The following is a 22,831-nucleotide window of genomic DNA, read 5'->3' on the forward strand; positions in this document are numbered from 1 at the left end:
TTTTAGGTGGGTCAGTTCTCAAAATAAGAACCCATGAACATCAAAGGGCCTGTTTGGGTACCACTAAAAAATGGGATCATCTCATTTTAGTTAATCGTAATTTTGTATTAGAGGTCATGATTGTTGGTTATCAAGATTATTTTTAGGGGCCCACTATGGTGGTACTTGTATCACCATAAGCTACAGCACCACCGTACAGAAATGGGCCCCACACGATGTATTCATGACATCCAACCTGTCCATCAGATACGTGACCTCATGTTACCCCCTGTACACCAAAAACAGCCCGAACATGCGTGCATGGCCATGACCTCATGTTACTCCCTGTACACAAAAATCAGCTGGATTGTGTGTGGATGACCTCATGTTACCCCTTGATGTTACCCCTGTACACAAAAATTGGCCAGCATGGGCGCGCATGTGACCTCATTATACCCCCTGATGTTACCCCCTGTACACAAAAATCAGCCGGGTTGTGTGTGTGTGTGTGTGTGTGTGTGTGTGTGTGTGTGTGTAGACAGGTTTGATGTCCTGCATACATCATGTCAGCCTCACATCTGGCCCATACCACTGGAGCCCATCTCTTATAATCCTTAACAAAAATAAATATGATCTCTAATGCATAAATGTGACCAAATAAAATGAGAAGAACTCATATTCAAGTGGCACCCAAACAGGTCCTAAATGAGGGAGCCAAATATGTGTTATTTATCAAAATTCAACATTCAGAAAGAGACCATCATAAATAAAATAAAATAAACCACAGTTCCATCTTCTGCACACTCACTGGCACGGCGCATACAAGTACTACTTCAAAAAAGAATTGTGAAAGATGTATTGACTACAAAAAATTAACGCATCCATTTTACAAAAGCCGAAAATGCAGAAATGAGGTGTAAAAGTAGAACAGAGGACAAATGTCCAAAGCTAGGACATAGACAACTAAAATGAAAATGATCAAAATCCGCAGGCTTCAACAGAAGCTCCTGTGAATTCCACATCATAGCATTGGTTCATTGTCTACAGGTCCTATATTTTTCATGGGTTAGAAAGATACAGATGTTGTCGGGCCTGATTTTCTTTTTTCTTTTTTCTTTTTTCTGTTTAAAGACAGTAGAATCTGACTTAGAAGAGAATTTACAGAATGCGAATCCGAATTAGCTGTGGCAAAACAAACCTGCAGGACACCAAAGAAATGCTTCAGTTTTACAGATGTACATATACGCCGTGAAAATCTTCCGCTTATCTTCTACACACGGTTGTACCCATTTAACTATTCTACAATCAAGAACAAGGTCAATTAGCAAGAACTTTTTTTTCGCTATTTGTCTCAGCAAACAAAATGTCCAAGCACAGGAAAATGGACGATGGATACATGAAAATGGATGGACCTAATGTTCTTCTTTTTAATAGATAGAAAAGAATATAGCCAATGTTTTTACACTGTTGGTTCTAAGGAAGAAAATTACAGCACAACAGAGCTACTTTGACTGCACTCAAAAGTATAAAAGAAGCCAAGCAACCCAAATGGACTTAGAAACGGTTTGGGAGTGAGGGTCGATGAATTTTCAATCGTCTTTCTGACGTAAAACACTAGGTAGGCTATTACCGTTCAGCGCAGCATGGTAGATTCGCTTCTCGGGCAGCCCAATATCTGACAATGTTAAATTTCCCTGCAGACCAACAATAAATAAATTGATTAGGAGGAAAAAGAGAAAAAAAGAAGGAAAAAAAAAAAACTATAAGGAAATGGTATTTTGTGCAACAACAGATTTTATTCACAAGCATTGTTAGGAGTTTGGATGGTGGAAAAAGCAAAGAAAAGAAAATGGATGACTTTTTTCCATGGTGGGACATTTCACTATGTTTGCAAAGGAAACATTGGATTTCAAAAGGCAATAATTACCCAAACACCATATTCAAATCCTAGTCAAATCCCCATACATATGAGGTGAACATTGTGGGAACTTCATGAGATTTCAATTGCTATCCAAACAAGACACCCCGAAAATGGAATGCATGTTTCAATAATGCTTATGGAAATCTTGGGAAATCATCATTGGATAAGCATTACAATTTCCTTCTCTTCTTTTACCAATATCCAAACAGGCACTTAATTTCAAAAATCAGATTCAAGAGCATTTTTACTTGGAATGCCCAAAGGGACTTCTATCAGGAGCTGTCTATGTTTTGAGTAATTTAGAAGTAGTGATATATGGTCTGGTACCAAGAAGGAACAGCTGAGGAATTTGGAAACCTATTTACCACAGATTCTTCGCATTTCAAAAAGCTACATTCATCATACACATCCAATGCGAGTGTAGAATGCATGGAAACGAGGCTATTCAGACGAAACCAAACACATCCTTTTCTTGTTTAATGGTAGCACTATCAAAGATGCCATATATAGTTTTAAGCAGATGGGATATACTATATATGACGCTCACTAGTATACTTCTAGTTTTTCACATTCTCTTTCAAGTGAAGTTTCACTAGTTATGGATTCAAAAAAAATCATCATCATCTAATTCTTATCCAAATTAATTGGGGTCAACTACATGAATCCCATTCCGCCATTCCACTCTATCAAGGGCCATAACTTCAGTTAAACCATAAGTCATCAAGTCTTTTCTTGCTACCTCCATCCACATCGTTTTGGACCTTCCCTTGCCCTTTTAGAGCCTTCAACTTTGTACCAACTCACTCCTAACCGGCGCAATTCTTGGTCTCCGTTGCACATGAAGTTATGTACAAGAAATATTCATGTAGAAGTACATCTGCCACCAGTATCGCATAAAAATATTCATGTAAAAGTAATTTATGAAACCTTAACATGATTAAGAGAGAACTCATTCGTTGCTCTATTGAAAGCAGATGGTGAGAGCAGCTACTTAAGCAGTTTCCATTTGGGAAAATCGTCTTTGCAAGGTGACATTGTAGCAGGACCATTAGGGTTACCTATGCAATTTTAGTTATTAGTATACTTCAAGGCTCAGGATTGCCATTCTTTGAGGTGGAGAAGAAAAAGATTGCCACTTATGGCAACACTAATGACTTCTGACAATTTAGGGTTTCTTTATGGTGTCCCACTCTCTCTCAACTAAAGATCAAGATTTGCAATTTTTGAGACGACATACATCACGTGGTCTCCTCAAGAACTTCACAAAACTATGAAGGTGATAGACAAGATGCATACCTCGCTAGCCATTAGCTTCCGCACATTATTAGCATAAAGCTTAGGATCCTCCTTTTCTTGCTCCGAAGGGTCGTAGATAGGCAAGCGAGTCACCTCAATATGATTCACAAATTGACAAAGAAGCAAAATTACATGGCGAACCTGCAAATAAACATAGAAGTTGAACCCTGCAGTTGATAGTCGAACAAAGATGAAATGACAACGCATTCATGCTCGCAAATTTCACCTTTTAACTGTCAGGAATTTAGATAAATATACTTACAAAATGCTTCATTTCTTTTTCTTTATTCTTTTTGATGAGTAGTTATGAGATTTATATAAAAAGGAGGATGACAAAAATCCTCGCGAAACAAGCACAAACAAGACCAACAAACATAGAAAGAGAAACAGGATGAGAGAAAAAAGAGCTTCAAGCTCAAGGACCATTAATGAAACCAATTATAGTTGCATTGAGCATGAAGCGAAGTGGCAAAAAATCCAGGTGCAGGAGCGAGGAAGCGTCTGTTTCAAAATGTAAAAAGTAGAAATAAGCAGGAGTGGGAGTCGGAAGCGCAATTCGATGCGGGGGCGGCGCCTAGTTAGAAGAATCCTGCAACCAAGCATCCAATCTCACCCTCCTAAACACTTCATCAGGAGTACTATGCCGATTTGTGAAACATCTCCCTTTCTGCTCAGCCTAAATTGACCATAATCCAGAGAGGAATGAAAGTTTCCACATGACTTTCTCTTTCTGACCAAGACTGACACCATGTCGTGCTAGGAAAAATCTGCAATCAACCTCAGGATTACCCAGTCACACTGGAAAAGATCCAAGAACTGGCCCCAAACCACTATAGCATATGTGCATTGCATGCACAAATGGTCCACTGATTCTACCACATTTGAGACACATTATGCATATGTTGGATGATCAGATGCATTTTATGCATCTTATCCACAGTCAGCACCTTACCTTACAAACCAGACTTGCAAAGGCAAACCCTGGGAGGATCTCTGCACGACCAAATTTATTTTTTCAGTAGCATTGCATCACATTGACCAGGAGATAAAGATAACCACATAAAAGGATTGAACCAACAAACAACCTAACTTATCCATCTCAACACCCAAGATTCCGGGGTGATGCTTCATTTCTTTAAAAGAGAATCCCGTAAATCATCTTATGTCAACTACAACCTAAAGAATCCTGTAAATCAGATGACTCAAAACAGACCCATCAACAAATAATATAGTTTCATGTGAAGTTGGATCTTGGCATATGATAACAGAAAACAAAGTGATGCATCATAAAGAGAATCTGAATTTGTACCTCCCTGGCATCTGTTAGACTTAAAAAAGTTTAGCTAGGTTCTCATAGGTATCATAATAATAGATAAAAATGACATGATCATCCAATCCAGGGAGTAATGCAACCAGTTGGACTGAATGCTAAATGAGAATAACTAGTTTAAAACAAATTTCTTCAAACACATGCGTGATTTAGGAACACAAGCCTTTTTTCCAATGGCAACGATAATTTTATTTGAAAAACATGAGAAGAAAAAAGGGCCCCCACAGCCAAACAAAAAGGCTGAGGATGAAATGATCATGCATTCCAGGGAGTAATGCAACCAGTTTTACTGGATGCTAAATGAGAATAACTAGTTTAAAACAAATTTCTTCAAACACATGCGTGATTTAGGAACACAAGCCTTTTTTCCAATGGCAACGATAATTTTATTTGAAAAACATGAGAAGAAAAAAGGGCCCCCACGGCCAAACAAAAAGGCTGAGGTGGTGAGGAATCACCCAGCTAGAGATGGGCCTAATCCAGCCCCCGAGATACATCAAAAGACCTCCCTATTGCATTTAAGAAAGAAAAACAAACTTCCGACTCTTAAGCCCAAGAAATTTCTCTATTCTTAACTCTTGAGAAGACCTGCTGAAACGATTAAGCTTTGTTTCATTGATTTCAGGCTGACCACAGGCCCGCCTAAGATGCAGAGGCTCCAGGCCAGCCTGAAAAGGCACGCAAGCTCTAGACTTAGAGAGTTCTTTTGCTCTTGCGATATCCTTGCCATGCTTGGAAGAAAGTATTAATGCAACCGGGCGTTATTCAATCAATCTCAAAAAGACTGAAAATTCTACACCAAATATCAGTAAGACGAACCATGATGGATGAAGAGGTGATAATCTCCTCTTACCAAGAAGCCATAGGATGCAAGCGCTGAGATTTCTACTCAACTGATTGATTGTGAGAACTTTATCCCCTACCCACCAACCAGATGAATGGAACTACCCTTGGCAAATCAAAGATAATCCAAATGAATGCCATACTCCCCACTTGGCAGAAAGTCCCATTTATTCCTAAGGTCAAGATTCATAAGTCCCTTTCCCGTTCTCTGCGATAGCAACAGCTAAGATGACCAAAGAGATGAGCAAAGTCCTTGATTTCCTCATCCAGCGAAGTGCTTCTAAAACATTCGCAGATTGGATGTTGCCCCTACCTGTACCGACATCGGTACAGGCATGAAGTGGTGGGATATGATTGGACGGCAGGCTGCTGTTAGAGATGGGGCCCAGTCTAGTACGTACTCGTCTGAACAACTTTCGAATATACTTTACGTGGGCCCCATCTCTGACAGCGGCCTGCCTTCCAATCAAATCCGGCCACGTCGTGCCTGTACCAACTTCGGTACAGGCAAGGGCAGTACCCAAACCACGTCCTTCTGAAACAGGGAGACCACACAATTTTGCTTCCAGCCCCTACTCTAAAGCTGGAAAATCATAACGCCTTTGTCTACTCCCAACCAAAAAAAAAAAAAAACAAGGGAAAGCATGACACGACCAGAAGTCCACTTAAAAGTTAGTATGCAATCTTCTTCTTTTTTTCTTTTTGAAAGGTTAAAAAAACTAGCATGCAATCCACGTACAATAATTCCAACAACCGTCTTTGACAAACTCAATTTTAACTCCAGATAACTCTTTCACAACCAGGAAGCCCTACAAAGAGAAGATTCCCTCATAAAACCATTCACCTTCACAAAAACCATACTTGGATAAAATCAACTGCTTCCATAAGGAGTCGTCTCTGACCTAAACTGCCAAAGCCACTTCCAAGCAGCACAAGGCTCGTCAATTTCAACCATCTAATCCCACACCTCCAAGTCATTTTGGGTTGCAAACTTTTGCCCATTCCAAAAGATAATACTCTTATCACCCGTTCTCTTCCATGGAAAGTCCCTTTGAATCCTTTCTAACCTTCTAATCACACCACATGGACTTTTTCGAATAAGGACATGAGATAGATAGGCATATTCAAAGGGGCCAGGCTAACAAGAGCAATACAACCTCCAAGACAGAGATATCTTCTTTCCATCCAACAGTTTCCCTTCTATCCTCTCCACCAACGCACCCAATAAATGCATGGGGGGGCTTACCGCAGACACCCCGCCTAAGCACAGGAAGTCCATGTCATCTAATCAAATCAGACTAAACTAGACTTGAAACTCCCATCTTACAAACGATTAGTTTCAAATCAAGCCCCTTTGTTTTGAATTGAATTCATAGTCTAAACCACTCACCCAACGCCACATTTCAAACACAAAAGAAGACTCTCCTAGGATCTTTAGAAGCCTACCCAATTAAAACTAGAAAAGTAACTATTTCAGTTGGGGTGGTTCTCACCCCGTCTCTTTGTATAGTCCTTTGCCTTTTGGCACGCGTTTATAATATACTTTTGTTACCTTTCAAAATAAAAAGATACATAAAAAATAAAACAAGAAAGGTGTGAGACCCAGCCTACCTAATATTAGGCCCGCGGACATTTCTATTTTTGAAACCTCTAGCACATGGAAATTCAATTTCCACACCACAGAGTGGTCTTGTGGGTGTCCCCATGACAAGCCAATCCAAATTTAAAACCACAGACTGCGATTTTTATATATTGGAGCCAGAGAAATTCAATTTCCAGCTCTTCCAAAAAGATAATAATAATAATAAATCAATTTCCACAACTCCAACACCCCTGTTCCATGTCCCTTAGCCCAATAGCACCAAAATTTACTAATATTTTCCAAAAGTCTATAATGAAACCTTTGGGCCATTAGTTCTTCTCTACAATATCCGCTCTCCTCCTTCCCTGCCCTTCTTACAACTTAGAACCCATTTCCTCTTAGGGCTCATTTGGATTGGTGGAATCCACGAAGTAACTGTGGAAAAGAAGCCATTTTCCACAAATGTAATGTTTTCTGCCGATTTTTCCTCAAGAAAGGGTGTTTTCCTTTTCCTCCAAAAACTTGATGATCCTCATTCCCACACTTTTTGAGAGACAGATTTTACTTTTTGACCATTGACCATTCCCCATGTCTCTGGAAATAATGGAAACTAAAACAAACAACCTTTTTAGGATTCTTTTCCATGGATTTCCTCATCCACGGTTTCCTCAAACCTGACATTTTCCTTTCCAATTTTACTATTTGGATTCCAACAATCCAAACAAGCCCCAAAAGTAATCCCTACAGAATCAGAGTGAAAATAAAAGTGAGAGAGAGAGAGAGAGAGGGATTCAAGTACTCTTGAATCTTCCCTAGAGCAATATCAGCTAACAAGAATGCCTCAACCCATCTAGGTTTCAAGAAACAGTTCCATTAACTGCTGCAAGGGGAGTATTCCAGTATCGTTCCTTTCCAAGGCTCCAATGCTCACCTTCATTTGGAGAACATCGCAAGTCAAAAACCTCTATCGAGTCAAGCAAGAACCATATTGAAGATGGAGAGACCTTGTGTGCATAGTAGAGAAGGTGTGCCATCCCTTCTCCATTACCAAGATCTTGTCCAGCTTTTGGGAAATAGACCATTTTGGAGTTAAAAATTATATTCTATTCAACTGTTTCCACTTGAAAATTGACTTACTGGTTCTCCAGCCATCATGGGATTTTTAAATCTCAAAATTAAGCTAGTGAAAACTCCCTTTTCTTTTCTTTTCTTTCTTTTTTTCTTACACATTATAATTTTCCAGTCATTGGCTGGTTTGTTTTACACTTATCCATACACAAAGGAAGCTGGGAGACCTAGATCAATTGATGGGGTCTTAACCACTCTAGCAACCAAATCTCCCTACCATCCCAATGACATTCTCATCTTCCCAACATTTCGTTTTCAAAACAACCAACTGAAAATAATAGGTTAACCACCTACTACCTAACTGCATTGTAAAATAAAATCGTGTCATCAACAATTGAAGATGGGAGATGAGATAGTTGGGGACAAGAACTATAAAAGCACCCATATCTTAAGAGAGTTTCTCCCTCCTATAGTTGCACAAAGCATGAAGTGAAGCGGCAACAGATTCGGGTGCGGGAGTGAGGGAACGTTTGTTTCATAATTTACACAACTATAAATCGGTGGGAAAGCAGGAGTGGGAGTGAGATTCAGAAGTGCAATTCGAAGCGGGAGAACGTGTGCACCCAATTAGAAGGACCCTACAACTGAGATTCTTCCACAAAGGATTGTAAGCCATCTTTAACCCCTTCCTAGAATACATGGCCAAAAAGAAGAAGAAGAAGAAGAGCTAAAGACAAGCCATCAAAACTTGAAGCCTTGTCACAAACTAAATCAGACAATGCCAATTTGAACTCTTCCTCCATGACAGGTCATTCAAACCAAGAAGCCTACCCAGAGATTTGACGGAAGGAAAGATTGTTGAGCTGTGGTCTCACCCAACTTCCACTGATAATAGCTCTAAGTAAAATTTAACAACGACTTCCTGAAATGCTGCTTGCTCCATTGCTTCAGCTCTGCTTTTCAATATTCTCGGCTTATATGTCAGACAATAACCAACCCAACTTTTGGCTTGATCAAGATCTGGATTAGATCGTTTTTCTGAAAGATATCTACATTAGATCGATGGTTGACCCAAATCAACGGTCCAATTGGATTGTATAGCGTCCATAGATTCTTGTTGTTTAATTGGTTGTTAGAGTAAGGGATTGTTTGGATGCCTATAAGTTCTGTAAGTTGTCACTTATAGGGAAGTCACTTACATGTGGTGTTCGGGGGGGAGAAATTCACTTCCAAGTGACTTGGAGACGGAACTCATAGAGAACTTACATGGGGGAAGGTTGGGATATCACTTCCCTGTAAGTGACTTACAAGCGAATGTTTGAAATTTTCAAATCTCTCCATGGAGGGGGAAAAGCACCTCATTTACAGCACCTGCAGCAGAGAGGGCAGCAAGCAGCCACCACAGCAGCTACAGCAGAGAGTCTCTCTCAGGTATGTATCTTCTCCCAAAGACAGTCGTGATGCTTCCTCTTCTCCCCTTCTTTTTTTGCCAAGAGAAATGGGGGATTGGGGCTGCCAACGAGCCGGGCCTGGGGTTAGCTTTGGGCATTTTGAACTATTCAGGTTGGGCCTGATAGGCCAGGCCTGTTCAAAACTTTTATTTGCATGGCCTGAGCCCAGCCCATTGACAGCCCTAGGGACGCTACTGATCCATACATGTGGCCCACCTTTGTTTGTGTAGTCTGTCTCAACAGGCCAAGCCCTTTTGTTGCGCCCAATAGAAAAGATGGGCCCAAATGTCCAGCCAATTCTGTGAGTTGTCCACCTGATGTGTTCAAACATCCAAGGCATCCAAACCAATGCATCAAATGTGCTAAACACAACGCCCCAAAAATTCAGCCAGATTCAAAACTCAGTTGGGCCACACCATCAGGATCGATGTAAAATCACAAATATAAGTAAACTTTTAAGTCATGTGGCGCAGCATGCATGAGTTTTGAAATGGCCCAATTTTTTGGTTATCCCTTTGTCCACATGAAGTGCACATAATGAACAGCTTGGATGGCATGTGAACAACATGGTGGGCCCACACACAAACATCCCTAGAATCAGTTTGGATCGAGCTCTTGATCCTGGAATCAGATTATTTTGAACAATAATAACCTTTGATGTGTGGATGCTTGCTTTTTCCATTATGATCTATGGTATTTTCCATTTTAGTTGTCCATCAAATATCCAGTAACAGTCAGGTATCAGATCAGTGTAATTTCTGATTTTTCAACAATCTTGAGTTCTTTCTCGCAATTTCTATTGTTCGATAAGAGTTACTTCTATGATACAAGGAGAATTTCTTTGTGCGTGCATATCACTCATAAGCGTTGCCAAAAGAAATAAGGAAAAATTAAAAAAAAAAAATCAAATCCTCCACCTCATCAGTAGAGTTGGTAGAGGTAGTGCAGTGTCAGCGAGATTTCAATCCCTGACTAAACTTTACTAATTAAAAAGAAAAACAAGATAATGAGAAATATACATTCCTTTATAATATGCATAATGTAGTTCTGACCAGGCAGATGTTTTCTCCCGAAAAACAAATTTAGTCCATTAAGCCAATGGGCCACAATGTCCAAAATCGCTCAAAGGTTTAGAAAACCTCAGCCATAAATTTATTTTGTGAGCAGGGCTTACCTGAAAATCAAACCAGCCCAATTCTTAATGGGAGAGCATCTAATAGTCGTACTTTTCTGATGAATGGATCATATCTAGTACCGATGTGCCAGGCTGGTATACACTCCTTAAACTCTCTGTGACGTTACCATAAGAAAAAGGTACCCACTTGATAAATATCCAACAATGTCGGCTCACTAGGCTTACTACAAACCATTTCACTCGTGCAATTTATATTATACGGGAAGCAATTCGTGTAACTAACTCTCCTTAAACTCACCCCAAGTATATGCTTCAATAGGAATCACACAAAGGGTAAATTGATACAATAGAAGCCTCTAGTAAAATGCCCACACATAACCCAATTTGCCTGCTCCCTCCCCACGTCCATGCACTCCTATCCAAAGTGAAGAGAAGATGAAAAAGTACCGCTGAAGCAGCATGAGCTTGCACACATGAGTGAGCTTAGCAAAGCATTCTTTATTCAAAATGTTTTGCCTTGCAACAATAGTGCTTGGCTTCAACAATGTTTTACCATCCATCAATCTGATTTTTCAATAATCAAATTACCAGTTGTCGAATGTCATGTTAACATACCGGATTCAGATTCTGATATGGACTTTAATGACATGATTGCAGCATCCACGGCTGGTACATGAATGATAGCTTGGTTTAAGGAAAACCATTTGCTAAAAGAATCACATTGGCACCGACGAAATTGGTCCAGCACTTAGGCTACAGATGTGATTATTAATATACCAGGACCAACATGTTACGATTACATTTGTATGCATAAAGAGGTTTTCATTCGCCTGCGTGACATGATACAAGAAAAGAATAACCTACGAGACACATTCGGTGTATCTTTACGAGAAGAATTAGTGATTTTCCTTCATAGAATTACACATCATGTCAAGAACCATGTTATACAGCACTATTTCAACTATTCTGGGAAACAATTAGTCGCACTATTTCATGAACTTATTGTTGCTTGGCATATGAATGCATTATTACCTTATTTCTATATATATCTTATGTAGCTTCTAAATGTGTAATTTCGTAAGGCATGTCACAACATTTTTAGTAATGCACTTTATTTGACATATGAATGCATTATTACCTTATTTCTATATCTTATGTAGCTTCTAAATGTGAAATTTTTTAAGGCATGTCACAACATTTTTAGTAATGCACTTTATTTGTTGGTAGTGGATTGTGGTAATGAAGACTTATGTCTGGATTTATTATTAATATTTTTAATTTCCATGTTCCTGATATTAAGTTACTTCTCCACATTACAACCATCTCAAATATGTAGGCCCACTTTTATAACCCACTTAATGATTGGTTTAGCCTAAGAATTAGCTCAAAGATTCACCTAGATGGGCTCAACCCAATGGCATTTTTTGTCCCAAGGTTTCTTATGTGATTATAAGATTTTGGAATAGTTCCATACTCCAAGCTCTTTCCCCAAACCTCAACATTAAAACATACAATTGTGACTTACAGGTTTCCCAAAAAAAACTACTTTACTATAACTTACAGTTTACATCCAAACTAGTAGCATGTAAGTGGTTTTCACCTAAAAGTTACAACTTAAAAACTTATAGGCATCCAAACAACCCCTTGGAGTTAGCAACGGCTAGCAGAACAAGTTTCCTTTAGTATTTTCATCACTTATTGTGCCAATTTTCAATTATCAAACATCCCCAAATGACATGAAATTGGTCCCAATTGGAAGCCTAATGAGTTAACTTTCGAACAAGACCAAGATCATTCTATTCCAATGTCATTGAGCAAATTGCAGCCAATTCATATAAAGCTTAATTGTGAGAAGACTCAAAGGTATCCTGGTTATTTCCAATACCTTAGTGAAGTAGATGGTTAGGATTACATCCGTGTTTATCTTTCTTTAACAAAGAGTATATACACATGTAAAGAATATTTTCTAACTATGATGATTATTTGAATAAAAGAAATATTTTCCTTGGGTTTCAGGCATGTGTTGTTCTCTTTTGGCATGTCTTGCGAATAGTGGAAGAAGAGAAGGGGGGATTATTTGTGATTGCTAGCATAATGACTGGTAGACTATTGGTTTTCAACCATGGTCCATTTTTGTCTCTATTTCATCTATAAAGAAATTTTGTGATGTATCCAAATCAAAATTCCCCCCTTAGCAATTTGGTTGCATCATCCACTCTCTTGAGACATCGACATTTAGTAAATATAAAATTAATAGCAAAATTCTCCTAAGGTTCTTGCTTGATTGAGATTTCATGATAGGGGCATCAGCGGACCTACTCGGTCGTACTGGAAAAAGAGGCGACCACCTACAACAACGCAACTCTCTTTGTGGATGGGAGATGAGTTCCAGATGGGACCCGCCAGGCCATTTTAAAGACCCCACATGCATTGGACGTGCATCAGGAAGACCTCACTTTGGGATGATGTATGTGGGATGCTTACGAGACTATTTTAGTCGTAGGTTTTTTATTTCGTGTCAATCCGGCCGTTGGATCTTTTCGATCAGGCTACCAGATCTTTTAGATATGGGCCCCTTGGACTCTGATCTTGTTTCCTTTATTTTATTTAATTTTTTGTTATTTTTAGGATTTATTTGACAATTAAAATTGATAATAAGTACTTTAATTTTCTTATTTTGGATGATGAGCCATTTCACTTAAGTAACTGACATAGTTGTAATTATTTTGAAATTTCATTATAAAAAGCACAGGGGGGGATCCTGGTGAAGATTTGAGAAGAAGGAAAAAAAAGAAGAAGAGGTTGGGCTCTCTTATGTGAAGGAATTTTCCTCCTTGTGTTTTAGAGTTTGTGAGAAACCCTCCCTTCCAATTAAATTGTGGAAGGGTAGAGGCCTGTTTGGTGATGGATTCCCCAATGTGCATTATTTCTCTTTCTTTTCCCCAATAAGGTATTCTTCTTCTCTTGTCTTCCTCCTTCCCCTCCACTTATAACATTCTCAACCCATCAAAACCCTACCCAATCCACTCTCTCTCTTTCCTCCTTCCTATCCACGTGCGGACCCACACATGCACACGTACGTACGCACGCACGTACGTCCATACGGGCAGCGATGTGTGGGCCTCTGTTTGGTGTTTTCCAACTTTGATTTCTCTCTGAACCTCCCTAATCCATAGATCCTTTGAATCCCTATAAACCCATTCCTAAAATCTCCATCCATGAATCCAAATCCTTATTGAAAATCTGAAATTTTTTTTTTTGTAAAACTTTCCCCAAATCAAAATTTTGATTGCATCATCATTTATCCACATGGTTGTTGCACTACCCACGCTAGATTGGAAGTCCCTACTTCCAAGTGGATCACTCTTGAATTATTTTATATTTTAATACACCGCGTATGTGATAACCTAGGACTTTCATGTTATAAATCTGAATTACCAAATCTATTATGTGGATATGTTTGATTTCACATGTTGATTGCTGAAATTAATGTATAAATTGATCTCTCATCTTGCTTCTTAGGATAGTTCCATCATCCTACATCATTTCAGTGAGTGTGACAGGCCAATAGCTTCAAAACCTGCCTCTTATGTATGCCACTAGTTCCAGTAAAGGACCTTATATAAGCAAAGGACCTTATATAAGCATCATCTGAATCTAAGTGCAGTAGCATGCAGAAAGCTCATTCATAAAGGCTTTGAATCAATAGAAGATAGCACTCCTCAAGGTCTTCTTGTATTCCTGGATGCAGACACATTCAAGAACCAGGCAATGTCCAGATCTGTGAACAGTAGATAATGTTGATGCATGATACTACAAAATTTCTTGCAAGAGAGATGTATCATGCAGTTACAGAACATAACTGCCAAAAATAAATAAAAAAATGCTTCACAAATAATTAGATTGAAAAAGAAGACATTTTTCAATCAATTTAGCCTTGAAAACTAAAGGCAGAATATTATCAAAGCTATGAAAAATCGAAGGGTCTCACCCCAGATATAGAGTCCCATGCCGGACTAAATCTCTTGTAAGGATATCTTAGAATCACTGGAAGCACTGGTGCTTTGGATAGAAAAGCACCTGTCTTAAATGGAAGAAGGTAATCTCCATTTGTGGTTGTACCCTCTGCAATTCAAGAAGAGTAATCAAAACAGAGCAGCATATATTTAATAGTTGGAAAACCTGTATTGACCAGTGGAATGCATGGATACTCGAACAAAATAAGATCATTCAATTCATGTACCAAGAGAATTTCTCCAATTACATAAATATATATACATATATGGGCATGCACGCATACAGACATCAATCATACTAAATTGAAATGCAGGGTATCTATGCATTCAGGAAATGTCTAGAATATGCACCCTATTCACAAGATCATACAAGAAACTAAGATATCTTACAAATCATCCTCCTAGATTGGAGGGAATAATTGGTAAATACACCAGACTCCAGCTTTTGCTGACCCCAGGTATTTGGGACAAAGCTATGATGATGAATTGATGAAAATGATGACGACACAACATTTCAACTTTTAGTTGAAATAAATCATGACATTGATGCATAAGGCACCAAAGTCCAAGCATAGGAATTAGAATGACAGGGATGTGCATTGTTTAAAATAAAAAATAAAAATAAATAAATAAATAAGCCACAATAACCTGGAAAAAGCATCATCAATGGAGCAAGCTTATTTTGATGGGCTGTTCGAACTCTTTCCGTTACAACACCTGCACATAAAGATGTATTTAAAATCTTAAAAAAAAAAAAAAGAAGAAGAAGAAGAAGAAGAAGAAGAAGAAAGAAAGAAAGAAAGAAAGAAAGAAAGAAAGAAATACCACCTCATTAATAGAAGAAAGAAAAGATGCAGTGCATTAACAGTTGTGACTCCTAAGTACTAATAATTTGGATAACATATGAAATATTTGGAGGAGATGAGAGGTGGAAATAATGCATTTTAGAGTGTATTTGTCTTGCTATGTGTTTACTATTTACCATTCACAATTCCCTTCTTCTGATATTCTCATGCATATATGCGACGGTTTAGTCATTTGTAGTCGTATGAATACTGTTATCAATGCTTTTCATTACACACACACACACACACACACATGCAGTGAGGCCTAGTGGTTTGCATGCATGTTGGAAATAACATGCACGCACACAGTCAGTCCCCTGTAAGCTATGTTACCGGGGACTCATGTGCAAGCAAAACGGGGGGCGCCTTGGGCGGGCTCCACCATGATGTGTATGTGACATCAACATCAACCATCGGATGCATCACCCAATGTTAGGCCTAGGTTCCAAAAATCAGGCCCATCCATCATTCAGGTGGGCCACACAATCGAGAACAGTGTACAGGGGGGCGTTGCACACCCTCCCAACTAGTTTTGTTGGTGTGGCTCACCTGACTCACCAACCAGCCTTATTTTTTTTTTTCAGCCCAATGCCTAACATGTGATGATGCATTTTATGGTTCGAGTGGATTTCATGTACACATCACCGTAGGCCCTATAAAAAATCAAGGGTGGGCATTCCTCTACCAACTATTTCCCACCTATCTAACTATATATAACTTCTTGCATATATGTCAGGGTGCACCCATGCGCATACCCGCACACATGCACGTAAACACAAGATTCCATAGTGCGAATCAAGAAGTCCAATGGGACACCTTCAAGACAACTTTAGTCACAACTCACAACTATAATTTCTTTAGAACTCAACCTTCACTCCCTCAATGGTTTCTTGAAGGATAAATGAAATATATGATATGAAAAGTCGGACAAAAATGTCAAATAATGACAAACAAAATAAATAATGATCTCAAAGCATGCTTAGTGTCTCACAAGTACTTTATTTACTTCAGGCATTGTTCTGAGTATTGGCAATATTATAAATAATATCGCCAATATTATTGGTATCGCCAGCTAACACTGGTAGTATTAGAAATTAGAGGTATCAACAATATATCGTCGACATATCGTTAAGTATTGCCAATGTTTTCGACTACGTGAATTTCAAGTATCACTTGTATCACTCATGTATCAGCGATATTTCAATAATATTGCCAAAAAATTGTTTATTAAAAAAATTCCATTTCAATATTTTTTTAAGGATGAAATGCATGTTAGTACGTATGTATATGGATGGATGGATGGATCATTAATGCATGTATGTGTGTATGTATGCATGGATCAATATATGGTTAGATAGTTGGATGGAAGGATGGATCATGGATGTGTGTGTGTGTGTGTGCATGCATGCATAAATGGATGGATGGATGGATCGTGTGTGTGTGTGTGTCATTGCCTGTGTGTATGCATGCCTTTTTTAAGGATATATCGTTGGATAGTTGGATAAATGTATGGATGTGTGCATGCATGGATGGTTAGTGGATGGATGGTTGGATAGATGGATCCACAATTTTCTCAATGTTTCCCCGAGTCAACAGTACATGCCTATAAGCCTCCATTAAAGGAAAACTTATTATTTGATTCCTAAATATGCAAATATGCATCTTTTTGCTATTATTCGATTCTTAAATATGCAAATATGTGCATTTTAGCATCTCCTGAAGTATCATTGAAAATTTTCACCATTTTCCCCATGTTTCCCTGAGTCAACGTTAAATGCCTTTAGGCCCCCATTGAAGGGAAACTTATTATGTATGTGTTTCTTTGTTTGTTTGTTTTTTTTTTTTTTTTTGTTTTTTCGGAAAGTATATTCGTCTCTTTTGAAATTGTTCGATTCTAAAATATGCACATATGTTTTTAGCGTCTTCTAAAGTTTCATTGAGAAATTTCACCATTTTCCCCAATGTCTCCCTCAATCGGTGATATATTTCTAAGTATCGATGATATCAATACATGTTTCTGAATCCCCAACCAGCGATACATGTAATGACACCGATACAATGAACGCTCATTTCGGGCCACAAGAAACCCAACAAAATTTTGATTGTTACCATGGGGACTCAAGACATTTGTTGTAAGAAACTTAACCATAGAATGATGTACCTGAAACACCCTTAAAGTCTGATGATTTTGACTCTCGCTGCACATAGACACAACCGAGACACTTACTGCAGACAAAAACAATAATCAATAATTCTTCTAATAGGATGTTGCTCAATGTAATTTGCTACAGTTTGATGAAGAATTGCCCCAATGCTAATTCCATAAATTAGTTTTACGTGTAAAAAGAAAATCAGAAAAAAAAAAAAAGTGCCACAAAGATTATATAGGAATAGGAAAGACATGCATCAAGCAATTCAAATCAGAGTAAATGGTGCAACAAATCTTAAATGATTTATGGACCTAGTGTAAGTTGATTAAGGAATGTGTGTTTTAACTTATAACCACAAGCACATCCATGCTTCTCATCAAGGAAGCAGAATGCCAGGCACGAGAAACTCAATTCCAAACCACCCATTATTGTAGAGGATTTGTAATTAATAAATGCTTTATTTATTTATTTACTTATTTTGAAAAGCAATGAAACTTTTATTAAAAGAGCGTCAACACGGTACAAAGAGCTACAACCCGATCAAAGAAAAAAATTACAATCCTTTATAGCATCTATACAAGAGGCCCATTATCCTAAACAAACCTTCACAATACTAAGGAGCTCAATCGTTGAATCACTCATATGCTTTTTACACCTTCCATTCCTTTTCCCCCAAAGGGTCCGAAGGCCAGCCAACAATGTCAATCTCCACAAACCCTTTCTCGTTTCCCAAGACTCACCTCATGCCACAAGATAAGCAAATCCACCGTTGAAGCCAGCACCACCCATGACATGCTGAAAATCCTAACAACGCTAGACCAAACCATGCGAGCAAATGGGCGATGAATAAACAGGTGATCTACCGATTCGGCATTTCCCATGCTCATAATGCAAACATTAGGGATTACCATTGATCTTTAATGGAGGTTGTCAACGGTCAATACCCTCTTCCTCTCAACTAGCCACGTAAAAGCCGCGACTTACGGAGGAGCACCATAGTGCCACACAAAAGATGTGTGCACATGACTACCTTTAATGCGGGAGCATTTTCACACCGGGCTTGAGTGGAGTGGCATGTGAGATGCAAGGGCACACTCAAGGTGGGTGGCCCGCGGAACCCATGGATTTAGAGCCCACGAGGAGGGTTCGGCCAAGGACCTAACCCATGGATTTGGGGCCTGGGTTATGAGATGAAGGGATTAATTTGCCATGTTCTATCAATTCAAGCTTTTAAAGCAAGTGGTTAGTTGTCCTACATCAACCTTCCTCCAACAGAGAGCGAAGCAACTTATGGAATGAATCGTCCAAGAAACTGCCTAAGCTAAAGCCACACCATCATGTCCCTCTCCCCCAGTGATGAAGTACATAGGTAGACTTTAGCTAGGAGCGTAACAAGGTTTTCTATCTCCACATCAAATTGGTCACTTCGGCAAAGAGGCAACACACAATCGGAGGAGCAACAAATGAATATAATTCATGCAAGTTCATAAATGGAGTAGCTAACTAATGAAATGAAATCCATATATGCAAGGCAGACAGGAAAATCAAAGAAGCACAGCATACAATTAAGGTATATTCATCCAATTATTAGAATCTGCATTTTGTAGCAGCCTTATCTAAGGAAAAGAAGAGTTTTCCATTCAACTTGTATTGGACTGTTGATGGATAGACAACGTTGGAACCCACTTAATCCAATTTGAGGGGATAACAAGAACAGATGCCCACAACACAGTTGTCAGTTGGAAGAAATTTTTTCAAAAGCAATGAGAAAATGGGATTAGGGTTAGAAGGGGACGGATTCCCCATATAAAGAGAAGATATGGAGATACCAAACTTTGCCTAGACATGACCAAGTCATTCACCTCACCCAACATGGGTGGATGAAATGTGTAGTTCCTGAGGCAAAGGAAGCATTTCATTGAATATGAAGGGAGTTTTCAAGGCTTAGAGTGGCCTAGATAATCATGTTCCGGTAATACCCTTACACTAAAAGTGGACCAGCAAAGTTGTTGGAAAATATTGGCAACCCTCCATGAAAAGCTAAAGCCTCCGCTCAAGTTGCATCCCTTTTCCAACAAGACTAGCAAATGAAAAGATACCCCCAACGAGCCACTGATACCCATGCCATCCCCAATAACCACATAAAATCATCATTTTACAGTTCATAGATTTCATTCTAAGCCTCCACTCAAGTTGCATCCCTTTACCAACAAGACTAGAGAAGGAAAAGACACCATTTTCATTTCTCAACGAGCCACTGAAACCCATGCAATCCCCAATAACTACCTACAATCAGCTTATTACAGTTCATGGATTTCATACTAAACTAGTTTATCTATTGAATGTGGTTCTGGGAGGTGCATGTGGCTTGAATAGCAGCGTTATGTAGAACTGTCACATATGTTATTGACAAAACAGGATGGATCCTCAAAAGAACATAACAGTAGATATAAATGCGCATCTGAAAAGAATAAAATTATGAAGTTCATGATACCATAAGCATCCACAAAACAAACATCTAATGCAGCCAATAAAACATAAGAACTAACCTGATAAGGCCAACTAGGGGAAGTTTACCCACTGATCTCTTCGGCAACGAAACCCAGGATCAAATGTGATAAAAACAGTAGGGGAAAATGTCAGAGCTAATGACATGTCGAAGATTCCAACTCAGTTCGACTAAAAATGCAATTAAACCCAAGATCTACCTTTGCAACAAAGCTGGGAAAGGAAGAAGACATATGATAAAGAATATCCAAATATGATACATGGTTGGATATGATTGCCCCAGGCCTTTCAGATTCTTCAGACAGCCCTTTACACTCATTCTGACAGAGTGGAAACAGAAAAAAAAACAATAATCAGTACAAAATGTGTTTGGTGCTCTGAGTGCATGAGTGCATGTTCATCCTAACATAAATTACTATGCACATTATTCACCAGACAGGAAAAGGGAACATTATCATTTGGGCATACAAAAAAGGATTGTGCCGAATCCTCTAAATGAAGGTTTAAATGGGGAAAGGTCAATAGTCCAAATTAGACAGAAAAGTGTCATTGATCAAATGGTCTTGCATGCACCAATCAATGAGATTTTTGGAATACATGCGGTCCAATGTGGCCCACCATTCAGACAGTGTGGATGGAGTACAAACCTGCTAGGCATATGGTGGATGCATACACGAGTGAAATTCACCATACTCCAAGAGAATAATACAATCTATGCATGCATTAGGCAATACGGCATTGATAATTTACATTCAACATAATTGAATTTCACAATTCAATTCAATTAAGCATCCAAACACAGCCTTAAACATCACCCAGACAGTCACATCAAAATTCAATCCTCAATCACCATACTCCAGCAGAGTATAATATAATCTTCAGCATGTATTTGGATGCTCAGTTTCAGTAAAATGCAATTGACTCAACTGATTACCATTTACAGAGGATAGAAACAAAGTGGGTATGGAAGCGGTACCATTTAATTCATAATGGCAATTTAATCTCAACATAATTGAATTATCGCAATTCAATTCAATAGGTCATCCACACACAGCCTTATACATCATCCAGAACACAATCACACCAAAATTCAATCTTCAGTCACCACACTCCAGCAGAGTATAATACAATCTTCAGCGTGTATTTGGATGCTCAGTTTCAGTAAAATGAAATTCCCTCAAATGATTACAATTTACAGTGGAGAGAAATTAAGTGGGAGTGGAACTGGTGCCATTTAAATTCATAATGGCAACCATACCCCTAATTGCAATTCAATGCATGTACGAGGCGAGGCCAATCAACATTGGCAAGTTACTCTCAACATAATCAAATTATTGCAATTCAATTCAATTGAGCATCCAAACTACAGCCTTCAACATCACCTAGAACACTGTCCTTCCAAAATTCAATCCTCAATCACCATGCTCCAGCAGAGTATAATACAATCTTCAACATGCATTTGGATGCTCAATTTCAGTAAAATTCAATTCACTCAACTGATTACAATCTACAGAGGGTAGAAACAATGTGTGGGTGGAACTGGTACCATTTAAATTCAGAATGGCAACCAAAACCGTAACTGCAATTCTACAAATGTATGAGGCCAACTGAAATTGATAATTTACTCTCAACGTAATCAAATTATCACATTTCAATTCAATTGAACATCCAAACGCAGCCATAAACATCATGCAAAACACAATGCTACGAAAATTTTGACCCTCAATCAAATCATCACCACAGCAGAAACAACGAAAATCCAAAACGTGTGCTCGAGATTTCACCTCATCAGCATCCTTATCGTTGGAACGTGGGATCCGATATGTCTCGTCAATCCAATAAAACCCCATCACAAAGAGCATTGCCCTGGAGAGGAACCTCCCCGACCGCACGATCGTGGCCCGGCGCCACCCCACCATGTGCGCGTAGTCCTCCTGATCGTCCTCCTCCCTGTTCGGAGCGGAGAAGAGGGTGCAAAAGCGGCATATCAGATAATACAAGACCAGAATGAGAAAACCGGCTACGAACCGGATCGGGACGAGCGTTACGAGGGCGAGGGCGAGGAGGAGCTTCTCGGACAGCGGGAGCTCGCCCCTCCCCATCGTACCATATGCGTCGCGGCGGACGTAGGCGGGGAATTTCTTCTCGAGGTCTTGTAGCGTTTCGGACGATACGGTGACGGAGGTGGCCGATACGGACGAGTCGGATTTGAGGAGGGGGCGTTGGTCCTTGTTCGATCCATCGCGGCCGACGGAGTCGAGTTGTAGGGTGGAATTGGAGGTGAGGCTTTTGAGCTCGGACTCCATCTCGGGAGAGAGACGATTCTCGAACCCTAACCCTAAGATTCTACGGAGGAAGGGCCATGATCGTTGGAGAGAGACAGACAGAGAGAGATCTGCGATGGAGAGAGTGTCGTCTCGTGAAGGGATGCGGATTATAGGGCGCGTGAGTGCTGAAGTACGCAAGCCAACATAAACCAGTGGGATTTTTTGGGATGCGCGTCGGGAGCATTTTGAAATCGTGCTCCGTAGGGTCTGAGAGGGATTGCTTGTCCCCGGAGCGCATAGATATACCTGAGTGGGGCCCAAAGAAATGTCAGTGACAAATCCACTCCGTTAATATGTTTTTAAATATCACAATAGGATATTATTATAAAAATCAGTTGGACCCAAGACTCATGTGGGCCATACCACATGAAACAATGGGT

The 22,831-nt window shown here is 39.3% G+C and overlaps 1 protein-coding gene across 4 annotated transcripts; it reads right to left on the bottom strand.

Annotated features, from left to right (window-relative positions):
* Positions 1-811: 811 nt before the first annotated feature.
* Positions 812-22,606, bottom strand: LOC131229646 (lysophospholipid acyltransferase LPEAT1). 4 transcript variants are annotated; one of them, XM_058225635.1, is made up of 9 exons: positions 21,909-22,601; positions 20,325-20,444; positions 20,166-20,203; positions 17,628-17,692; positions 15,270-15,338; positions 14,597-14,730; positions 3,197-3,337; positions 1,610-1,673; positions 812-1,278 (listed from the first exon to the last, which is right to left on the bottom strand). In XM_058225635.1, the coding sequence occupies exons 1-9, from the start codon at positions 22,428-22,430 to the stop codon at positions 1,274-1,276; spliced, it is 1,158 nt and encodes a 385-aa protein (XP_058081618.1). In that variant the 5' UTR covers positions 22,431-22,601; the 3' UTR covers positions 812-1,273. The 4 variants fall into 4 exon arrangements, with proteins under 4 accessions (XP_058081618.1, XP_058081617.1, XP_058081616.1 ...); XM_058225634.1 differs by having other exon boundaries at positions 812-1,177; positions 21,909-22,600; XM_058225633.1 differs by lacking the exon at positions 812-1,278 and having other exon boundaries at positions 1,373-1,673; positions 21,909-22,600.
* Between the last annotated feature and the right edge of the window lie 225 nt (positions 22,607-22,831).

This window comes from Magnolia sinica, chromosome 16, assembly GCF_029962835.1.
Source record: "Magnolia sinica isolate HGM2019 chromosome 16, MsV1, whole genome shotgun sequence".
Classification (NCBI taxonomy): domain Eukaryota; kingdom Viridiplantae; phylum Streptophyta; class Magnoliopsida; order Magnoliales; family Magnoliaceae; genus Magnolia; species Magnolia sinica.

What these genes read in the sequence shown, in the direction of transcription:
- LOC131229646 (XM_058225633.1), bottom strand. Translation starts at nt 22,430, where the DNA reads ATGGAGTCCGAGCTCAAAAGCCTCACCTCCAATTCCACCCTACAACTC. An exon ending in TTCCCAGCTTTGTTGCAAAG is followed by an intron (nt 20,204 to 20,324) that starts GTAGATCTTGGG and finishes TCGTTGCCGAAG; the next exon opens with AGATCAGTGGGTAAACTTCC. An exon ending in GGAAGCTAATGGCTAGCGAG is followed by an intron (nt 1,674 to 3,196) that starts GTATGCATCTTG and finishes GTTGGTCTGCAG; the next exon opens with GGAAATTTAACATTGTCAGA.